Here is a 19,401-nt window from a genome sequence, read left to right as displayed (position 1 = left end):
GATGAGTTACACAGGTAAGTGTCTGTGTATTGAGCCTTTCCTGTGTCCCCAGGTGTCCCGGTTGCTGATTTTGGGAGGGGCGAGTGTGTCTTACCGTACAGAGGTGCTGAACAGTTCACCAATACTGTGTGTGCAGTCTCACTTGGGTCACCTGGAGATGGCTGCTTTGCTGCTGGAATGTGGCGCTCCAGTAGATGGGCAGTCAGAGAACGGCATGACTTCCCTCTGCTACGCCTCCGCCTCGGGACATCAGCCTCTTGTCACCTTACTCTGCAGGAAAGGGGCAAAGGTCAGTCCGTTCTTTTTCAATACATAAGCTGACTGTAAACAAATGAGAATCGTAAAACTCTGGTTCCTGGACAGGGTTTAGATTAATCCAGGACTAGACATTAGTTATATACTGTATGGACATTTAAGAAGTTTTTACAAACATACCTTTCAAAAAATCTTAATGGTGTGCATCTTTAGACGAAACAATGGCACTGATATATGTTAAGAAATGTCAGTACAAGGTGTTTTTAAATTATGCCAGCTCAAATATACATTTTAGTCTGAGACTAGGAAAAGCCCTGTCCGGAAGACCGCCCCTACATGAATAAAATTCTCATTCATTTTTCAGTCACTAATTTATGTATAAACACATGAATCTAAAAGGCAGCCTTTTTTCTTCTCAATGCATTTTACAGTAGCTCTGTTTGTGTGTTAGGTGGATCATGCTGATAAAAGCGGTCAGTGCGCACTGGTTCATGCTGCTCTCCGAGGTCATGCTGAGATTGTGCAGTATCTTCTGGAGCAGGATTGGAGCTTAGAGCTGAAAAACAAAGCACTGCAGCAGGCACTGATAGCCGCCTCCAGTATGGGACACACACAGGTACCAAATAGACACCTACAGTACACACATTTACACAGAATGTGTACATATATGGGAATACACTAAAGACTTCTATTATGTTTATATACTGTACAAAACTATCTTAAAATGCAGTATCACACATAAAGTGTTTTAAAGCCATTAAACAGATAGTGTGTGTAAATTCTTGAAGTGATAGTTGACCTCAAAATTCTGGCAACCTTTTTTCATCCTCATGTTGTTCTAAATCTGTAGGAATTTATTTTTTTCTGATGAACACAAACTAAGATATTTTGATAAATGTAAGCACACAACTGATTGTAACCATTGGCTTTCTATATTAGGAAAAACAAATACGATGCAATTCAATGGGTATCGTCAACTGTGTACCTACCGTCATTTATCAAAATATCTTCTTCATCATTTATCACAAAACTTCCATAATATTTGTTTTCCTTCTATGGAAGTCAGTGGTTACAATAAGATGTGTGCTTGCCATCATTTATCAAAATATCTTCTTTTGTGTTCATCAGAAAAAATTAATTCATAAAGTTTTACAATAACATAAGGATGAGAAAATGATGACAGAATTTTAATTTTTGAGTGAACTATCCCTTTAAATGTGTTCTTGCACCACAGAAAAATTTATTATTAACCACCCAGACAAATTTAAATGATAAAAAATGCTAGGTAAATAAAATAAGTTATAAAAATCTTGGAAAAATAGGCAGGATCCCCTGCTCTCAAACACTGGGGGTGTGTTCACTGTCTGTGCTAAAACCACGCCCACTCATGGGAAAACTGCTGTCTCTCTCGACTTTCAAATATGCTACAACTTGAATGTATGCTTGTGATTGTGTTAGGGGCAGGGCCATGCTCGGTGGCTCCAGTGCATCATCGAGCCATGATTTTTGGGCCACCCAAAAAAATCTGTTTAATGGTCTAACTCCACAATTCTGTACTACATAGTTCACAGTCTTTGTAACTTGTTTCAGCAATACATTTCTAACATTTTGTGTGTGTCTAACACTGTGTGTTTAGAAAAATCTGAATTGACTTTACACGGATTTTAAATGAAATGTTACTTTCCACCAAAAGATTTTTTAATCATATTAAGTACTAGACACACACTAATTTTGAGTACATTTTTAAAAATTTAAGGATTTCATCTTAAAGCGGTGTTGCACGATCTCTGAAAGCCAATGTTGACATTTGAAATCACCTAAACAAACTTACCCTACCCCAATAGATTCTGGACCTTCTTTTGATAGTCTCGCCCCACATATACACAACCCAGGCAATAATGTTGGTTAGTAGACACGCCCCTTACTGGTGATTGGCTACAAGTGTGTTTTGGTACTCGGCCTGACTCCCTTTCCCAAAGATTTTCTCAAAAATCGTGCACCCCGCTTTTAATATTTTAAATCTAATAATATCTAATTATTAAAGGTAGGGAGGTGCATGTCCATGTAATCCCACCAATCAGTGCAAAGGTGTCTCTATATATACAGGTAGCCGTCTCTCATCTCTGACAGTTTTTACAGCATCCCTCTTCCACCCCATCTCCTCACTCTTTGCTGGTATATCTATCCCAGTTAGAAGGGGGAAATACTCAGGGTTCGAGCTAATATTACGAGCTCGAAGCCCCCCCTCGCACTCCAAATGTGCTTTATTTCATATTTGATTCCATTATGCAAACTCGTGATTTATTTGTTTATGTGTTTACAGGTTGTTAAAAGGATGCTGACATTAAATAATGATGAGTTCTCAGTGCAGATTGATGGTCATGACACTTTGTGGGGAGAAACAGGTTTGTAAATGCAACTTTTAACCAGATTGTTTCATACAACAGTTGAACCGCATCTCACAGTAACGGTACATTCACACGGGGCGTAAGCGTTAACGCTTGACAGGAAGCATAGCTAACAGCCAATCACAGTGGCCGCAACACATGCTCCTCTGTTCTTCAGCCTTGCATAAACATAATATTATTATTGTTATTTGCATAAAGTGATCTGAAATGCTGACGCACACGTTGGTGCTTAAAAACTTGAGAAATGTTCAACTTCTGCCGCAACCAACGGCAGTGACGTGACAGACGAATCCGCAATTCAGTTCAGCAACTCATAGCGTCACTTGTTCCAAGTAAATGAGAAGGATAAATGCTTACGCCACCATGTAAATGTACCGTAAAAGCCTTTAATACTAATGTTTATGGATACAGAAACAAGTCATTGCTAAATTATTAACCTTAGAAAAATCTTTAAATGAAATTTTGAGGGTCGTATTACATTGCCAGACATACAGTAGCTTCCTATGTTAATAGAGTATGTTGCTTATTTCATCACTTTGAATTTGTGTCCAGCTCTGACTGCTGCTGCAGGGCGGGGCAAATTAGAGGGGTGTGTCTTCTTGCTGGAACAGGGAGCCAATGTAACGCAGCCTAACCGCAGAGGCGTGGCACCCATCTTTAATGCAGTCAGACACGGACACGCACAGGTAGAAAGACTGTTTATTCTTGTTCCTAACCCAAATAAAAACTGAAACAGATGTGCGTATAAACCTGATTTAAATGAATTGAATGCCAATGATTGTTTTTCTGACTTCCAGACAGCGGAGTTGTTTCTGCAGCGTGGTGCTGACGTAAACTGTAGCGATAAACATGGACGTTCTCTACTGATGGTGGCTGCGAGCGAAGGACACTTAGAAACCGTGGACTTCCTGCTAGCACAGGGTCAGTGAGACAGCCTGAGTCAGAGGTCAAAGGGCACCTAACCTTCAGCTCAACTGCTGTCCAAATAAAGTGAAACGATGTAAAAAACTGTCTGTGATATTTTTGTAGGGGCATGTCTGACAGCGGCAGATAAGGAAGGTCTGACTCCGCTGGGATGGGCTTGTTTGAAAGGCCAGAAGAAAGTCGTGGAGTTTCTTGTGGAGAGAGGAGCTCAGATAGACCACACAGATAAGCATGGACGGACCCCGCTGGACCTGGCTGCGTTTTATGGAGACGCCGACATAGTAAGCTGAGAAAATCTCTTCTTTGTGGACACTAGGGGTGTGCTGACCCGTTGCTCAGTTTGCTTAGGATCACATGACCTCAAGTGGGCCTGTTTTTGTGGAGACAGCAGGAGGAAAATTCTTCTGTCCACAAACTGCGCCCTGGTGTTTTTGCATGCAGATGTGTTTGGAATTACATGAAAGTAAAAATTAAGTGAAGCCAGAACCTTTCACATCCACACGCTATGAGCAAGCTATGTTACATGTGCTAGGGACAAACAGTGAAGTTTTGTTTTTAATACTGACACCCTGAAGTCTCAATCTGGGACTTGACCTTACTCGGTCAATATAAAAACGTCAAGGTTATTTTTCACAGAATGTACATTGCAAAAAAAAATGTTTTCAGAAATGTTATGGCCATAGACTGTCAAGGACATTATCTCTATATTCACACGCTCAACATACCGTTTAAAGGAAAACACCACACTTTCTCAATATTTTACTCTGTTCTTACCTTAACTTAGACAAATTAATACATACCTATCTTTTTTCAATGTGTACACTTTAAACTTTGTACAGCGCCTTGTGAATGTGTTAGCATTTAGCCTAGCCCCATTCATTCCTATGGCTCCAAACAGGAATTAATTTAGAAGACACCAAACACTTCTATGTTTTCCCTATTTAAAGACTGTTACATGAATAGTTACACGAGTTAATATGGAGGCACAAAATAAACTTTTGTTTGGAGCCATAAGAAGGAATGGGGCTAGGCTAAATGCTAACACATTCAAGGAGCGCTGTACAAAGATTACAAGTGCATGCATTGAAAATAGATAGGTATGTATCAATTCATCTAAGTTGGGGTAAGAACATAGTAAAATATTGAAAAAATGGTGGTGTTTTCCTTTAATAGCGAAAAACGCAGATGCTACACGTCACAAGTCATGTAAATACAGTAAATGTTGATGTACTGACTGGTCAGCCCGACTAGCCAAAACAACCACAAGCCCTAGTAGACAGAAATGCAGGTTGACACTAGTATCATATTGTTTAGGTGCATTACCTGGTCGAGTGCGGAGCCGCGATTGAACATATGGACTACAGCGGCATGAGACCTTTGGATCGGGCCATAGGTAGCAGGAACACCTCCGTCGTGGTCACCCTACTGAAGAAAGGGGCCAAACTGGGTAAGTCTAAACTCAGAACAGCATGGCACACATTCGTTTATCCATCTTCGTGGTTCACGTGCCGTCCTCTGCTGGTTCTCAGGAGGAGCTTGTCGATTCTAAATCTAGAAAGTGGCGAGGTCCAATTGTTCTCCCGTTTTCTTAGAGAGCGAAAGCCTTTGCTGAGTCCTAAATATAATGAAAACCAGGCCATATTAACAACAGAGTCACGCAGGACAGTGTAAGTTAAGTAGGACGCTGATGATGTATGAGATTGTCATTCACACTCTGTGTCAGGGCAGAGACTTTTTTAGCGAAGTCCACTCAGCTGTTCGCCAAAAGTCACTAAGTGCAAACCTTTGAAGAGCCCATTTTCCCCTTAAGTTTAAAAATATCTAATTACATCTGAAATGGCCACAGTCTCTGGTCTGCGGTTGCTGGTGTGGATGCATTTGCCAGACTCTTAACGGGGCATTGAAATGACTTTGTGGTGCAATTCGTCTTTTTCGACACGCTAGACGTGATGCAAAAAGGCCAGGCTGCGTTGTAGAGTAGAAAAATCTCCTGCTTTTGTTAGCAAAGTCCATAACCACTGAAAAAGAACCACACGGACCCATGCTTTAAATTAGTATTAGCTGAAACTTCCAGTTAGCCACTGGAAGGGGACCACAAATAATAATGCTACGTAAGCAAAAAACTTGTTTCCATTTATAGATGTTAAGCTCTCATTCGAATCAAAAATGTCTGTTGTTTCAGAAAACCTGATTATGAATTCTGTTTATTTTATTATTTTGCCGTTCTCTTAGAGGTTATGTACATAACAACTATTTCAACCGTAAAAAGAAACGTTTTTATGTGGTTTGACTGTCCGTTTACACGAATATGGCATTTTGGGGTCCTGAAAATGCAAACTTTTGAAGACGGGTTCCCCTTTTTAAAAACAGCCCCTTGTTGTCTTCATGTAAACTACTTATAGGTAGGGATGTCCCGATCTGATCACGTGATCGGAAATCGGACCCGATTTTAGACTCGATCGGAATCGGACGTTACCTCCCGATCAGGACTCGGATACATATGCAGGGTTTAAAAATCCTGCATTAAGGTCTCGCTCTGGTCCGCGTCAGTGTACGCGTTGCGCTGGTGCGTGTGGACTGACGAGAGAATGACGTGTTTTCATTCATAGGCTTCACACTCGTGCGTGCGGGGAACCCACGACAAAACCGTGTTTTTACCGCTCATTTAAACGACGCGTTGATCGTTTTTGTTAACTTCCTTCAAAGTTTGGTCAATTGTGCATAATGACATGTGCACCAAATGCATATAGGGTGTCAGACTCATAGATTTGCTTAATTTAAGTTCAGGTTTTAAAGTTTGAGTCAACATGTAGCACGGCTTTAAAACTGAAACTTATAAAATCCTATCAGAGGTCCAAAATGTCATTGAAACACACCAGTGGCTCTGCTGTCATCAGGATTTAACATGTTACCCCTCGAACCCTCCCTCACAACAGAGCCTCCCCAGAGTTAGACTCTTTTGACTCCACACAGAAACCGCAACGCGTGCGGCATGACATAAGGAACATCCTGGTTCTATTTTTCGCTCTTCTTTATTCTTTTTTTTATGTATTTAGAAGTATCGGATCGGGACTCGGTATATGCAGATACTCAAAATCAAATGACTCGGACTCGAGGGCAAAAAAACCTGATCGGGACATCCCTACTTATAGGCGAAACTGTGACAATGGTGACGTTGTGCACATGTGTTAATTCAGTCTATATGCATGCATGAGTTTAACCAAAACAGCAATGGAAGCCTTATAAGACACAAGTGTTTGTGCTGCTGAAGATAGTGACCCTGCGTCCCAATCTGCAAAATATCCATCCTAAGTAGTATTTGAAATTAGAATAAGTACATCCCAAATCATAGTATGTTAAAATTAGTATCCATAAAGTTCCTGGATGGTTTACTGTTTAAGGTGAAAATCCCTCGACACGCAAACGACTAATACCACCACAAGAAGGCGGAGTGTAGTTGTGCTACACAATTTTAACAAATTAAATAGATAATGCGTCACTAAAACAATAAATTAAACTATAGGGTAAACACAAATAAATGCTTAAATGCAAAGATGAGTTGTATTCGGATGTTTGAATTTCTTAAGGATTACAGCGTCGTCCAGGCAACAGTCGTCACTTCCGTTTCGTGTAAGTATATCTCAAGCTGTGTCTCAATTCGAAGGCTACTATCTAGACCGATGGCGTCACAGCAGCGCGACTGTAATTAAGGTCATCCCAATTCAATATGCAGCCTCAAAATGTGTCCTTCTTTCCTTGAGCCCCGAAGAATCAAACAAATGGATCCTTCACAACCTAGGCCAGGGGTGGGCATTCCTGGATTTAGCCGCAGCATGAATTTATTAAAGCAACCATATAACGTGAAAGCAGGTGACCAATATATAATCAATACGTAAAAACAGTATTGCACAATCCTATTTTGTAAGCACTCCAGAAAAAAAACCAACACGTTAGTGCTTTACGTGTAAAACTTGACTATACTTAGGGCTTTAGCGTAAATGCGAAGAAAAACCTTTTTCTGTTTTTACTACGGTTGTCGTGTATACATAGCCGTACTTTTACTGTTCTGCTCATTTGTATGTGATATATTTTCTAGCAAATAAATGGCACATAAGGTCTTTGCTTGACAATGACTTTTTATATTGAATATGAATATTTTAATTGCATCATGTATGTTTTCATTTTACCTTTAGTATGTAGGAATACTGCGCTAATGGTCTTTCACTCTTCGTTGCTTGCTTTAATGTTTTCATAAAAATATACAGTCAAAGGGATAGTTCGCCAAAAATGATATTAAACCCATGATTTACTCACCCCCAAGCTGTCCGAGATGCATGTCCCACGTTTTTCAGACAAAAACATTTTCATTTATTTTATAAAATGTTTTATATCTTTCAATTAATCAAATGTAAATTTATAGGGTCCACTTTCTTCAAGTCCAAAAATGTGCATCCATCCTTAAAAAAAAAATCTAAACGGCTCCACGATGATAAACAAAGGCCTTCTGAAGGTAATCCGCACCGTTTTGGTGTAGAAATATCCACAAACTTTATAAAGGAAAATAACTCGCTTCCGGTAACGCCGTCCACGTTCGAGATGAGAGCGTACGCAGTTTACGGAGGTTTCTCTGCTGCTGCTCTGTGCCCCCACCCTTCCGAATTTGTCATACGTCACTAAGAAAAGTGCGTACAGTACGCTGATACTCTCTCCTGAATACAGAGGAGTCTAAGATGGTGGCGTTACCGGAAGCGAGTTATTTTCTTTAGTCTGAAAAATGATGGACATATACATCTCGGACAGCTTGGGGGTGAGTAAATCATGGGTTTAATATAATTAATATAATTAATTCCCTTTAAGCTGCGTCGGAAATAATTCCCTTTAAGCTGCGTCCAAATCTTTAAAATGCTGCCTTTGGAGGCATCAAAGCATGTCCGATTCCAATGTTTGGTTCACTTCCTGTCTCCTGAGATACCTTTAATTTTACCTATAATTTTATTTATGGGCATGCGCAGGAAATGTGATTGGTCGAGCCTGGTCCAGTTCGGAAAAAAGGCACCCAAGAAAGCACCTTGAGCACAAATTTAGTGTAAATAAAGTTCTATTTTTACTTTTTACACCTTTTGATTTGCATTTTCAGTCCCTGAGCAGCGAGGCATCAGGTCAGCTGCTTTAGATTTCGGACGTAGCCTTAGTCTTCTTATTTCTGCACACTCTGTTGCTCTTGATTTTTTTCTTGCCTAAGTTCTTTACTCTTTCTTTCTCTTATTTTTTCCTTTCTCTTCTGCTGTCTAACTCGCTGCACTGTAGGCTACCGAACGTCACCTTATGAGCGATCAGGTACATGCTTTAGGAAAAACATAATCTGAGTTTTTTTGTCAGTACTGTCTATCAGGACTGACATGTCTTCGTCTCTGTAGGAAATGCTGCGTGGGCCATGGCCACATCCAAACCTGACATCCTCATCATACTTCTGCAGAGACTCATGGAGGAGGGAAATCTGCTTTATAAGGTCAGACACTACAGTATTTTCTGATGTAAGCATTTACTGCTCAAACTCAGCACTGTGCACCTTGTGAACTACAGATTTGAGGAATACCTCAAATCGTGCAGGTTGTTAAGGAGATGCTATTATGTAAGGAGGTGCAATAAGGACACTTTTCACTTGGGAGATGATCTAAAGGGCAATAAATATAGACTTTCATAGTATTAGGGATACAAGTCATATCCAGGAACCAGAATATCACAGCAAATTGTTCTGGGAGCCCAAGTGCTTTCTGAAGCTGTGTTGTCTTTTTTCTCAGAAAGGGAAGATGAAGGAAGCGGCTCAGAGGTATCAGTATGCACTAAGGAAGTTTCCAAGGGAAGGTTTCGGGGAGGACCTCAAGGCCTTCAGGGAGCTGCGGGTTTCTCTCTATCTCAACCTGTCCCGCTGTCGCCGCAAAACCAATGTAGGTTAAACAAATGCACATACGACTTCAATAGATTGAACCTAAAGTTTTAACGTTTCCATTTCTAATCAAAAACAACAATAGTATTCAAAGTATACTCGTATTTTGTGTACGAGTGCTTCTTGGAAATCGGACACGTGACCTTTGCACTGCTAGCTAATATAATCCTCTACCAATTGAGCAACATGAATACAATGCATACAAAAAGGTATTGAGATGTAAGATGCATATTTAGACATAAGATGACAAAACTTTTTACATGAATGTATGAAAGGATGAATTCTGTAAAGGCCACATACATACACTATAGATTAATATGGTTTTTATTCTTCTAAGTGCTTTCATTGAATTGGCATAGTATGCGTTAAACCAAATTGAAGTAGTTGTTCATTTTTAAAGTCTCGTCTCTATTCACTCAGCTCTATTGTAGATGCAACATATTAAGGCTCAAGTATGGTCTATTATTTATATGAACGCGAGGGTCCACTTAAGGATTGTTAAAGACCTTCAAATACTGCATAAGCTTGAAATTATTACAAATACAGTGGTTTACTAATAGCGCTCATGTTTATGGACGCCGAAACATTGCTATAGTTATCACTTTGACGACTATTGCCAGGGGTGCAAACTCATCGGGTGAAAAAGGTGACATATAATATACAGTACTGTGCAAAAGTCTTAGGCCACAATGCCACAATTAAATTAGTTGTTTTTGCAAAGTTATAGTGATTATATATAATAATTGTTTCTCAGTCTCTTTAATAGAATACATCCAGAAAATGCAGGAAATGTGTATATAGTATTAAAAACTGAATAAAATATAAACTGATGTGTTAAGTTTTTAGGGTGAACTCCCCTTCCACTTGAGCAATAGCAGGAAACTACAGGATCTCTTAAATCTAAATAAAATTAAATCCTTATTTCTAAAGTCTTTTTACTTCATTTTGCTCAAAAACGCTCAAGATGTGTTTAGTGCCAAGAGAGGTCACTAAATACCGACGATACCTAAAGACGACATTTAGTCCTGAACATTAAATTTTTTTTTGTACATATTTCCTGTATTTGTTGTGTGTATCTTAATAAAATAGATTGAAAAATAAATATGGATGAACATTAAAACTTCTAATACAACAAGTCTGGTGGTGGTGGCCTAAGACTTTTGCACAGTACTGTATATAACATTACAGTTTATATATCAATTATTATTTGTATTTTCAGTTAAATCTTTTTATTATACTGTTTTTGGATCCGTGGATGCTTTAGTGTTTTTTAAGTTGGGTAAGAGCGGCACCTAGTGGATAATAGCGGAAATATGAATTGCCGTAAAAACTCGTCATTGGCAGGAAAGCGTCTTCTCTTAATGCACCATGAACTAACATCAATTACTGTAATGATATAAGCAAGAATGAATAAATGCTTATATACAATGTATTGTTCATGTTTGATAATGAATTTATTAATGGCGCTTTATCATTGCATAGTACCCCATGGTTTGGGTCGGGTCAGCTTACTTTTGGGGGCTTTTCCACTGGGTGCAGTACGTTGTTCCCGATACTTTTTTTAGTACTACCTCGGTCGGGGTTCCAAGCGACCTAAGCTGATACCAAAATGTGATGCAAAAACACTGTAGATTACTGATTGGTCTGAGAGAATCAGCACTACCAGCGTCATCGCTATAATGTAAAAGATTAGCTTTACCTTCATGTTAGCTTGAGCTGTCTCGAGTAAATCTGTTGTCATCTGTGCTGTGCTGTAAGTTCCCAAACTCCCTTTTAGCGATGAAAAACATCTACAGGTTGAGAATCAGGAACACAAACTTTTTTTCAGACTTGCAGTTTGTGGCAGCACATTCACGACCCGCACGTCCGCATATATGCCTAAATGCAACTTAAATGAGGCTCAGCAGAGCCTGTTGACTGACGACACCGATGTTTGTGCAGAAACATAATCTATTTGTGGTGGTCAATTTTATTTTTGTGGCAAACTGAGAAATTAATGAATGTATGGGAATGTACAACGACACACTCACTTGTATGATGTCACAGCAGTAGGCAGCGCAAATATAACGCACGCCTATAATCCCTCCCACTCCAAAGTGTTACTAAACTCGATGGAAAAGCTAACCAAGCCAAAGTGAGGTGACCTGACCCGACCTGACCCAAACCAAACCGTGGGGTGCTATGCAATGGAAAAGTGCCATAATGTGAACAAATACAACCTTGTTACAGAAATGAATATTTCATATTATTTAGTACACATAAACAAATAACGAATATAAATATATCTTATTAAAGGTAAAAAAGTGATTTAGTTAAATCACATGATTTTTATTATTTAATTCATTGCGACCCTGTCGAACTTAGGCGAACTTATTTTGGATCCAAAATGGCGAATTACGCCGAAAGCTGACAAGTTTGCACCCCTTATGCAGTTTAAGGTAATAGGTGCGACTCCTGTATTCTATACACACAAGAAATGATCATTTAGGATTCGCTACTTCAAATAAATCCAGTGTATGCTTCCAAAGTGTTTTATCAAATAACACTAGGCACTCACATTATAGCTCACATACACGGTTATATTTCCCAGCATAGTAACTCTGAAGGTTTGTCTTAATTCAGAAGATCCTCAGTGGCTCTTCATACAACTGGTCTGAGAGCAATTCAACTGCAGCTTATGTGAGTACTGTGAGATAAAGCAAGAGTCGCTACATAGTAATTCCTAATGGCTATTTTAATAGGATCTTTGGTCATTAAACATTTAAAACTGCATCATTATAGCTGTCAGTAAAGCTCCTCATGGAAACTCTGACCTACGTCTCAAGGACAGGCTTTTCATGACTACAGATTTATGCACAAAAGCAGAATAAAGGACAGAGTTGGATTGTAACCACCTCCTTTTTATATTCACATCTCTACCAGAATGCAGCCACATTGATTTAAATGCACTAAAACCTCTCTTGGGTCTGCTATATAAAATCACACTTGCTTTTTGCAGTTATTGATGGACCTTTCTTTAACTGTATCTGTATTTTTCTTTCTGTCCTTTCACACATGCTCTCTACAGGATTTTGGCATGGCTGAGGAGTTCGCCACCAAAGCGCTCGAGCTAAAGCCCAAGTCCTATGAGGCATTTTATGCCCGTGCCAGAGCCAAGAGAAGCAGCAGGTAGGAAACCTCCTTGACTCTTTTTCTCCTAAACCTAGTAAGATGCCTACCTATGCAGGTTTAAATGCATCATAGATGTACAATACTGTACAGAAGTCTTAGGTGTTGTATTTGCAATGGTTTAGTGACCATTTATATGATGCCTCAGTTCTTTTTAAATAAAATACAACCAGAAAATACAAAAAGTTGGAAGTATTTAGTGTGTCCTCCCCGTATACTTGAGAAATAACAGGAACCTCTTAAACCTAACCTTGTTAATATTTTATGTACATATTTTATGTATTTTTGGTTTGTATCTTAATAAGAGAGATTATATATATAGAAATTAATATAATTCTGGCATTGTTTGATCTCATTTTAAAAAAGTTACACTAAATGTAATATTAATTAACCAACTTTAATTTATATTACATTGAAAAATAGTTATAGCAGTTCAAGTTTATTTATAATAATAATATAATAAAGTATATATTTTATAGTTAAAAACAATAAAAATTCAAATGTTTAAATGCCCAAAATGCTCAAAAATAAAGCGATAAGTCTTAACTACTTTTGATCTGAATTTTAAGTTAAAATCACAAATAATAGGTTTTAAGGGCCGTTATAACGATAACTATAAAAATATAGTTTTGAAAATCGTTTTATTTTAGAGACAAAAGCGGAGTTCACACGATAAAGATACAACTAACGATATTGTTGGGATTACTTTCTGAGTGATCCCCCCCCCCCACCTGATGAACGATAAACCATTAACAGCCAAACAGATCTATTTGAACTTCAAGTGTACGCGCACTTGAAATGACAGGGGAAAAGCTCAATGCGCAGGTCTATAACATAAAATTACTTCAGGTATCCAGCGCTGAAATTCACTACGTAATTCTTTTTTCCTACCATACTGACTATGCCAAAAGCTAAGTTATTAACTTGGATTACACAAACTAGATTCACTGTTTAGACTTACACGAAACACAGCGTATTGAGGACATCTGCTGGTTACCCGCTGTGTAATTGCAACAAGAACAGCATATTTACATATTCAGTGACATGTAAACAATTGCAAAAGTTTTATATCCAAAAAAGTTAATGTCATTAAAGGGCAAGTATTTGCGGGAGTGCCTCGCGCGTGAGCGAATTAGCATAAAGTAATCGTTATAATGCGGACACTAATATTGTCATCGTTAACGGTATATTTATCATTATAATGTGAACGGCCCTTTAGTTACACTTTTAGTGGTTTTACCAACAAAGGCCACTAGGTGTCATTGGTTTGCTGTATACTATTGTCACAAATGAATAAATTACTGTCACTGCATCTTTATTACAGCAAAAAGATTTGGAAATATGAAAACTAGATTTTTAGAGCTTTTCAATGATGTATAGGTTGTCAAGAATTTTTAAAGATTTATAATAGGATATTATTGTTTTAAAGCAACACTATGTAGTTTCCATGTAAAAATGGCTTACAGCTCCCCCATGTGGTTGAAAAGCGCAACAGTGCCTGGTATCAGACACTCGTCTGCAGGCAGGGGGAGGGGCGGGGCTGTGTGCTCTACCCTCCACTGCCACTTTAATGCTGAGTTTACACCAACCGCGTTTTGGGCGTCAAAATCGCGTCTACCGCGCCTAGTTTGCCGCTTGAACACTTTGAATGCATTCGCGCGTGTAAAGCGGAGTAGACGCGCGGAAAAAGCAAGCATTTGACGTGTGTCAGAGGCAAACTCCGCTTCTTGTGGGAGGGGCAAGTGCTATGCGGTTGTCTGTTTGCAAGATGACTGATGTTGATTGTGCATTTATCGAGAGAGTTACCGGTTTGTATGTGGTAACCTTCCTATGGGGGAAATAAACAGCGCGGGTCGATAAACGTCACGTGACTCAAAAGTGAAATGTGTATTACAGCTTACCAGGTTGCCCAATGTCCTCACTGACACTCTTTCAAGCGAGGTCCTATTTATTCCTGTCTCTATAAAAATAAGAACTTGTGTCGTATAGCTCCGGGTGACTGCTTATGGACAATAACAAGCGTTGGTTGAATGAGTGACTTCGGCGGGGCTGCCACCACAGCAGCAAGCAGGCTCCTGATTGGTTAACGCGAAGCGAAATTCCGCCAAACTTCACGCCTCTACCGCGGTTGGTGTAAATGCAGCATAAGAGTGTGCTTGTAGCAGCTATGAGTACAATTTGTCCAGTTAAAAGTTGTTCTATCACTGAAATAAATTTAGAGACATTATTTAAAGGTAAAAAAACTACATAGTGTTGCTTTAAATATGTAATAACAAGTAGGCCCAACTGAGGGCCCATGAAATTTTAGAGAAATGCTCTCACTATCTTATTTTTTTCTTAAAAAGGTGATGAAATATGAAAAATAGATTCTTAGAGCTTTCCACTGATATATAGTTTGTCCCGATTATTTTGTGTTTGAGTGGAATATTAGTGTTATAAATATGTAATAATAACAACTTGTGTCCACCTGGTGGCCCATGACATTTTACAAAATTACTCTAATTACATCATTCTTTTTGCAAAATGGTTAAATTATGTAAACTACACTCTTTTCAACAATAAATAGTTTATCAAAAATATTTTAGTTTTAGAATAAGCTATTATCGACTTAAAGGGGACATATCATGAAAATCTGACTTTTTCCATGTTTAAGTGCTATTTATAATTGGGTTTCCAGTGCTTCTATCAACCTAGAAAATGTGGGGGGAAAAACACAGTAACTTAGTTTTGGTAAACCATTCTCTACAAGCATGTGAAAAATAGGTAATTGAAATTTGGCTCCCTTGTGATGTCAGAAGGGGATAAACCCCCCCTTTAATCTGCAATATCCAACCACAGCACTGCCATTTAGTGCAGAGATCAGCTCATTTGCATTTAAAAGGACATACCCAAAACGGCACATTTTAGAGTTCACAAGTGGCAGTTTTAACATGCTATAATAAATGATCTATATGGTATTTTGAGCTAAAACTTCACAAATGTACTCTGGGGACACCAAAGATTTATTTGACATCTTAAAGTCTTGTGAAATGTTCCCTTTAATAGTTGCCTATTGTGGTGGCCTAAGACTTGTACATAATACTGCATAAAATGATGCTATCATCTGGCATTTCCATAATGCGCTGCGACAAAAATGATGGGATAACATTTTTAGAAATACTTTTCAGTACGAAGCAAAACATTTGTAATGTGGGGTATATTTTTGTGCTTATCAGAGTATTAAATTCGTAATTTATCATAATTTGTCATAAACGTTAATGGAGTCTCTCTTGTTAAATGGAGCTGAGAGCATCACGCTGACTCTTTTGGATAGCAGAAAGCATAAACAAATTAGCCAAAATACTTGTTAAGCAAGCACACAAGAGTCGGGAGATGTATTTAACTTAATGAGTGATGGGCGTTTTAGTTCTGTGAAAATCTGCAGAGCTCAATGTAGACTTGCTTATTAAGTTCCATTGTGGTAAGGATCCAGATTTCATTGTAGGCAGCGTCCAGTGAGTCAGCTCCCTGGCATGCATCTATTAATGCATATCTTTCATTTCAACATCATGTCATTTATTCTAAAACTTTAATTTTGTTGTTTCTCAGCAATGTTAGGATTTGCAATCGTTGACCCAAGCATGCTTTTAGCTACATGTGACAAACAGATGGAGAATTCTCTGATATAGGCGGGCATAGATCCTTCAATGATGGCAAGCATCCAAGTCTTGATGCAGCAAAAATATGCAAACATCACAGTCCCACCACTATGTGTGTTTTACTGCTAGCATGAGCAGTCTTCATAAAATCCAGCATTTGGTTTTACAACGCCCTTGTCTACCAAAACACAATTCCTGTAAAGGATCACTTGCATTCGTGTGTTTAAAAGATTTTATGAAAGTTAGTGAAAAATATGGACATTTATATGCGTCTAAGCCCAAATACGAGTTCTAGTGATTCTTTATTAAATTACTGCATGTGTGAGATTCTAATTCTTATTCTCTGTTTTCACTCTCTCAGGCAGTTTGCAGCAGCGTTGGCTGATCTCTATGAAGCCGCCCGTCTGTGCCCAAGTAACAGAGAGATCCGCCGTCTGCTGGCGCGCGTGGAGGAAGAATGCCAACACCTGCAATGCCAGGGTTCGAAACACCCTTCATGTCACGCCAACCCCTCACACCATGAGGAAGACCGTGATGATGATGATGATGACGACGACGACGAGGAAGAAGATGACGACGACGATGAACATGACATTGAGAGTTTGGAGAAAAGCCCAGACAGCCTTAGCGGTAACATGTTGCAGGCAGGCGAAGAGGAAGAATCATCGCGGAAAGAAAACTGGCACCAGAGTCGCACTTTGCCCGACTCTCTGTGCCTCGCGGTAGCAGACTCCCAATCCGCCGTCTCCGCCGCTGCTCCTGGTCGCTCCGCCAACCGCCGCCTCTCGTCCAGACAAGCTCAGAGCATGAAAAACCGCGAGTACAGCGGGTCATTGTTTACGCAGAGTGCCGGATCCAGCCCCATGCCCAGCCGCCACCGGCCCACTTCTCTCCGAGCAGGGCCTTGTATTGACATCGCTCACCAAGGCACAGAGCACAGCATCGAGAGAGGCATTCAGTTCACAGAAAAAACACCTCTGCCTGCTGAGGTCGCCATCGAGCCCAGGGGAGAGTTTTGCAGGAGCAGTAGCGTGCGAGTCTCCGGCTCCTCCAGTGGAAACCTCGCGGACAACAGCCGAGCGCGCAACTCTGCCACTAGCGACACGCATAAGCCACGCCCATTTATGGGTGTCATTGACAAGACTGCACGATTTCAGCAGCAGCAGCAACAAAGTCACCATGCCAACCTAGTGACCGGTTATGGCTGGCAAGGACTCGAAAGCCACAACGTAGGCGTTGGCACAAACACACATGCACAGGGACTAACCGGTGACCTCCAGTACCCCAAAACAAGTCCTTATCAGGAACCCGAGAAGTTTCTGGCTTCTGGCTCTGGATACAAGGACCCACTACAGCAGCATTACAATGAGAGCAAGCACAAGCAGGCCAGCCTGGCACGAGACAACCCCATCCTGATCAGCTCCATCAAACCGAAACGCTCTTTCATTGAATCCAACGTGTAGCTACAAACTCTGACTTGCGTAAAGCACAAATTATGACCTAAAAAGGGACTTTCCTGTCGTAATTCCCATCCCAAGACAATACTGGAAAGGCGGATGGACAGTTTCATTTGCAGCTTCAGAGGTATTTAAACATATTTGAAATGCATAGTGCTGCATATACAAACACAATATGATTCAGATTATTAAATAATGGATTAAGCTAAATGATCTCACTATAGACTGTGTGTCATACAGGAGGATTGCGGATGAGTCCTGTTGTGTATTTAAATGCATCTCTTGTAAGGTTGAATGGAGTTGTGTGTGTGATGTGTGTGTGTGTGTTCGGAGAGGAATGTGTTATATATCTTTCATTTCTCTTTACCTGCCCTGACTAATTTATTTATGGCTTGGTTGTCTAATTAAAACAATATTCTATTTTATATATTAGTTATTTTTGCACAGCTGTATGTTATGAAATACCACTATGATTGTGAGATGTATAAAGGAGACTTCAGGTTTACATGCATGTTAATGCTGAACCGCATTTACTGTAGGTTTCGAAGAGGACATAGATGCTATTTCATATATGTACTGTATATTATTTGCATCGATTTCATGTATAGGGCTGTTATGTATTGTATTGAAATATTTCAGCATTATATACAAAAAAGGAAGTTTGACTTTGCTCATTGTAGTTTATTACACAATTAAATCATGTTATTTGTGACCCTGTCTGAGAAAACCATCAGTTTCTTTCTCCCTACATAATGTAAAGAGTATCTTTGAAAACTTCATCATGTCAGCGATAGAAATCTAACTGTAATGCTCCTCATCATTAGATAATGAGACTTTAACCTGAATTTCACAGACAGGGTCACATATATTCAAATTATGAATCTGATCCCAGGTTCACCCAATACTTGCATTTTATTTCCAGTTTAAGATTAACTAAGGAAAACAGTATATCTTAAGTATTGTGGGTATGCAGCTGCGAATGCATAACAAACAAAAGCTCACTCATGTCTCCATGAAACTGTATTCTACGTTAGACTTGAGTCCCTCGTTTAACCCTAATAAGTCCCTTGGGGTCAATCTTACCCCCAAGCCACTTTTCTTTAGTTTAAAAACATGGTTCCCTTCATCTCAGTGGAATAAGATTTTGTGACTTTTCCAGATTATCTGTCAAGATTCATATATAAAAAAAACTGCGCTTGATTCGGTTCTAAAGAGGTATAAAAAATTCACCAAAAGAGGCCTTTTAGGGGTAAAAATGACCCCAATTGAAATGAATGGGAAATGCAAAAAATATTTTTTTCCCTTTTATTTGTCAAAAAAATCAATGCATCCAGAATAAATCTGAAAATTTTAACACAGATAGGTAGGCCTGGTAAATGCAATATAGAAAAGACATGCTGAATCACACACACTGCCACAGAGAGCATTTTTACAGAATTTGGCAAAAAAATCCACAGATGCAAAACAAAGATGTAAAATGCTCACACAGGTGTGTTTATATAAACATAAATTCACAAAATGTATCAATAAAGTGGTGATGTTGAGCAGTTGGCCACATACAATAAAATGAATGGGTCTCTATGGGCATCTGCTGGTCAAAATGA

General features: G+C 39.2%; 1 protein-coding gene across 5 annotated transcripts in view; it reads left to right on the top strand.

The window, feature by feature from the left end:
- Positions 1-18,514, top strand: part of tanc1a (tetratricopeptide repeat, ankyrin repeat and coiled-coil containing 1a) — a 109,599-nt gene extending 91,085 nt beyond the window's left edge. For 3 of the 5 annotated variants that reach the window (XM_055212494.2, XM_073870811.1, XM_055212498.2), the window contains 13 exons: positions 53-289; positions 707-871; positions 2,579-2,660; positions 3,216-3,349; positions 3,461-3,584; positions 3,693-3,868; positions 4,902-5,034; positions 8,895-8,924; positions 9,005-9,096; positions 9,389-9,535; positions 12,157-12,213; positions 12,602-12,702; positions 16,702-18,514. In XM_055212494.2, coding sequence (XP_055068469.2) covers positions 53-289; positions 707-871; positions 2,579-2,660; positions 3,216-3,349; positions 3,461-3,584; positions 3,693-3,868; positions 4,902-5,034; positions 8,895-8,924; positions 9,005-9,096; positions 9,389-9,535; positions 12,157-12,213; positions 12,602-12,702; positions 16,702-17,803 — 2,580 coding nt within the window. In that variant the 3' untranslated portion in view covers positions 17,804-18,514. The remainder of the gene's footprint in view (positions 1-52; positions 290-706; positions 872-2,578; positions 2,661-3,215; positions 3,350-3,460; positions 3,585-3,692; positions 3,869-4,901; positions 5,035-8,894; positions 8,925-9,004; positions 9,097-9,388; positions 9,536-12,156; positions 12,214-12,601; positions 12,703-16,701) is intronic. The other 2 variants (XM_055212495.2, XM_055212497.2) reach the window with 2 other exon arrangements.
- Positions 18,515-19,401: the final 887 nt, after the last annotated feature.

The sequence above is a fragment of the Misgurnus anguillicaudatus genome, chromosome 8 (assembly GCF_027580225.2).
Source record: "Misgurnus anguillicaudatus chromosome 8, ASM2758022v2, whole genome shotgun sequence".
Classification (NCBI taxonomy): Eukaryota; Metazoa; Chordata; class Actinopteri; order Cypriniformes; family Cobitidae; genus Misgurnus; species Misgurnus anguillicaudatus.
Note: the sequence above shows the minus strand (reverse complement) of the source record. Positions and strands in the feature narration are given on the sequence as shown.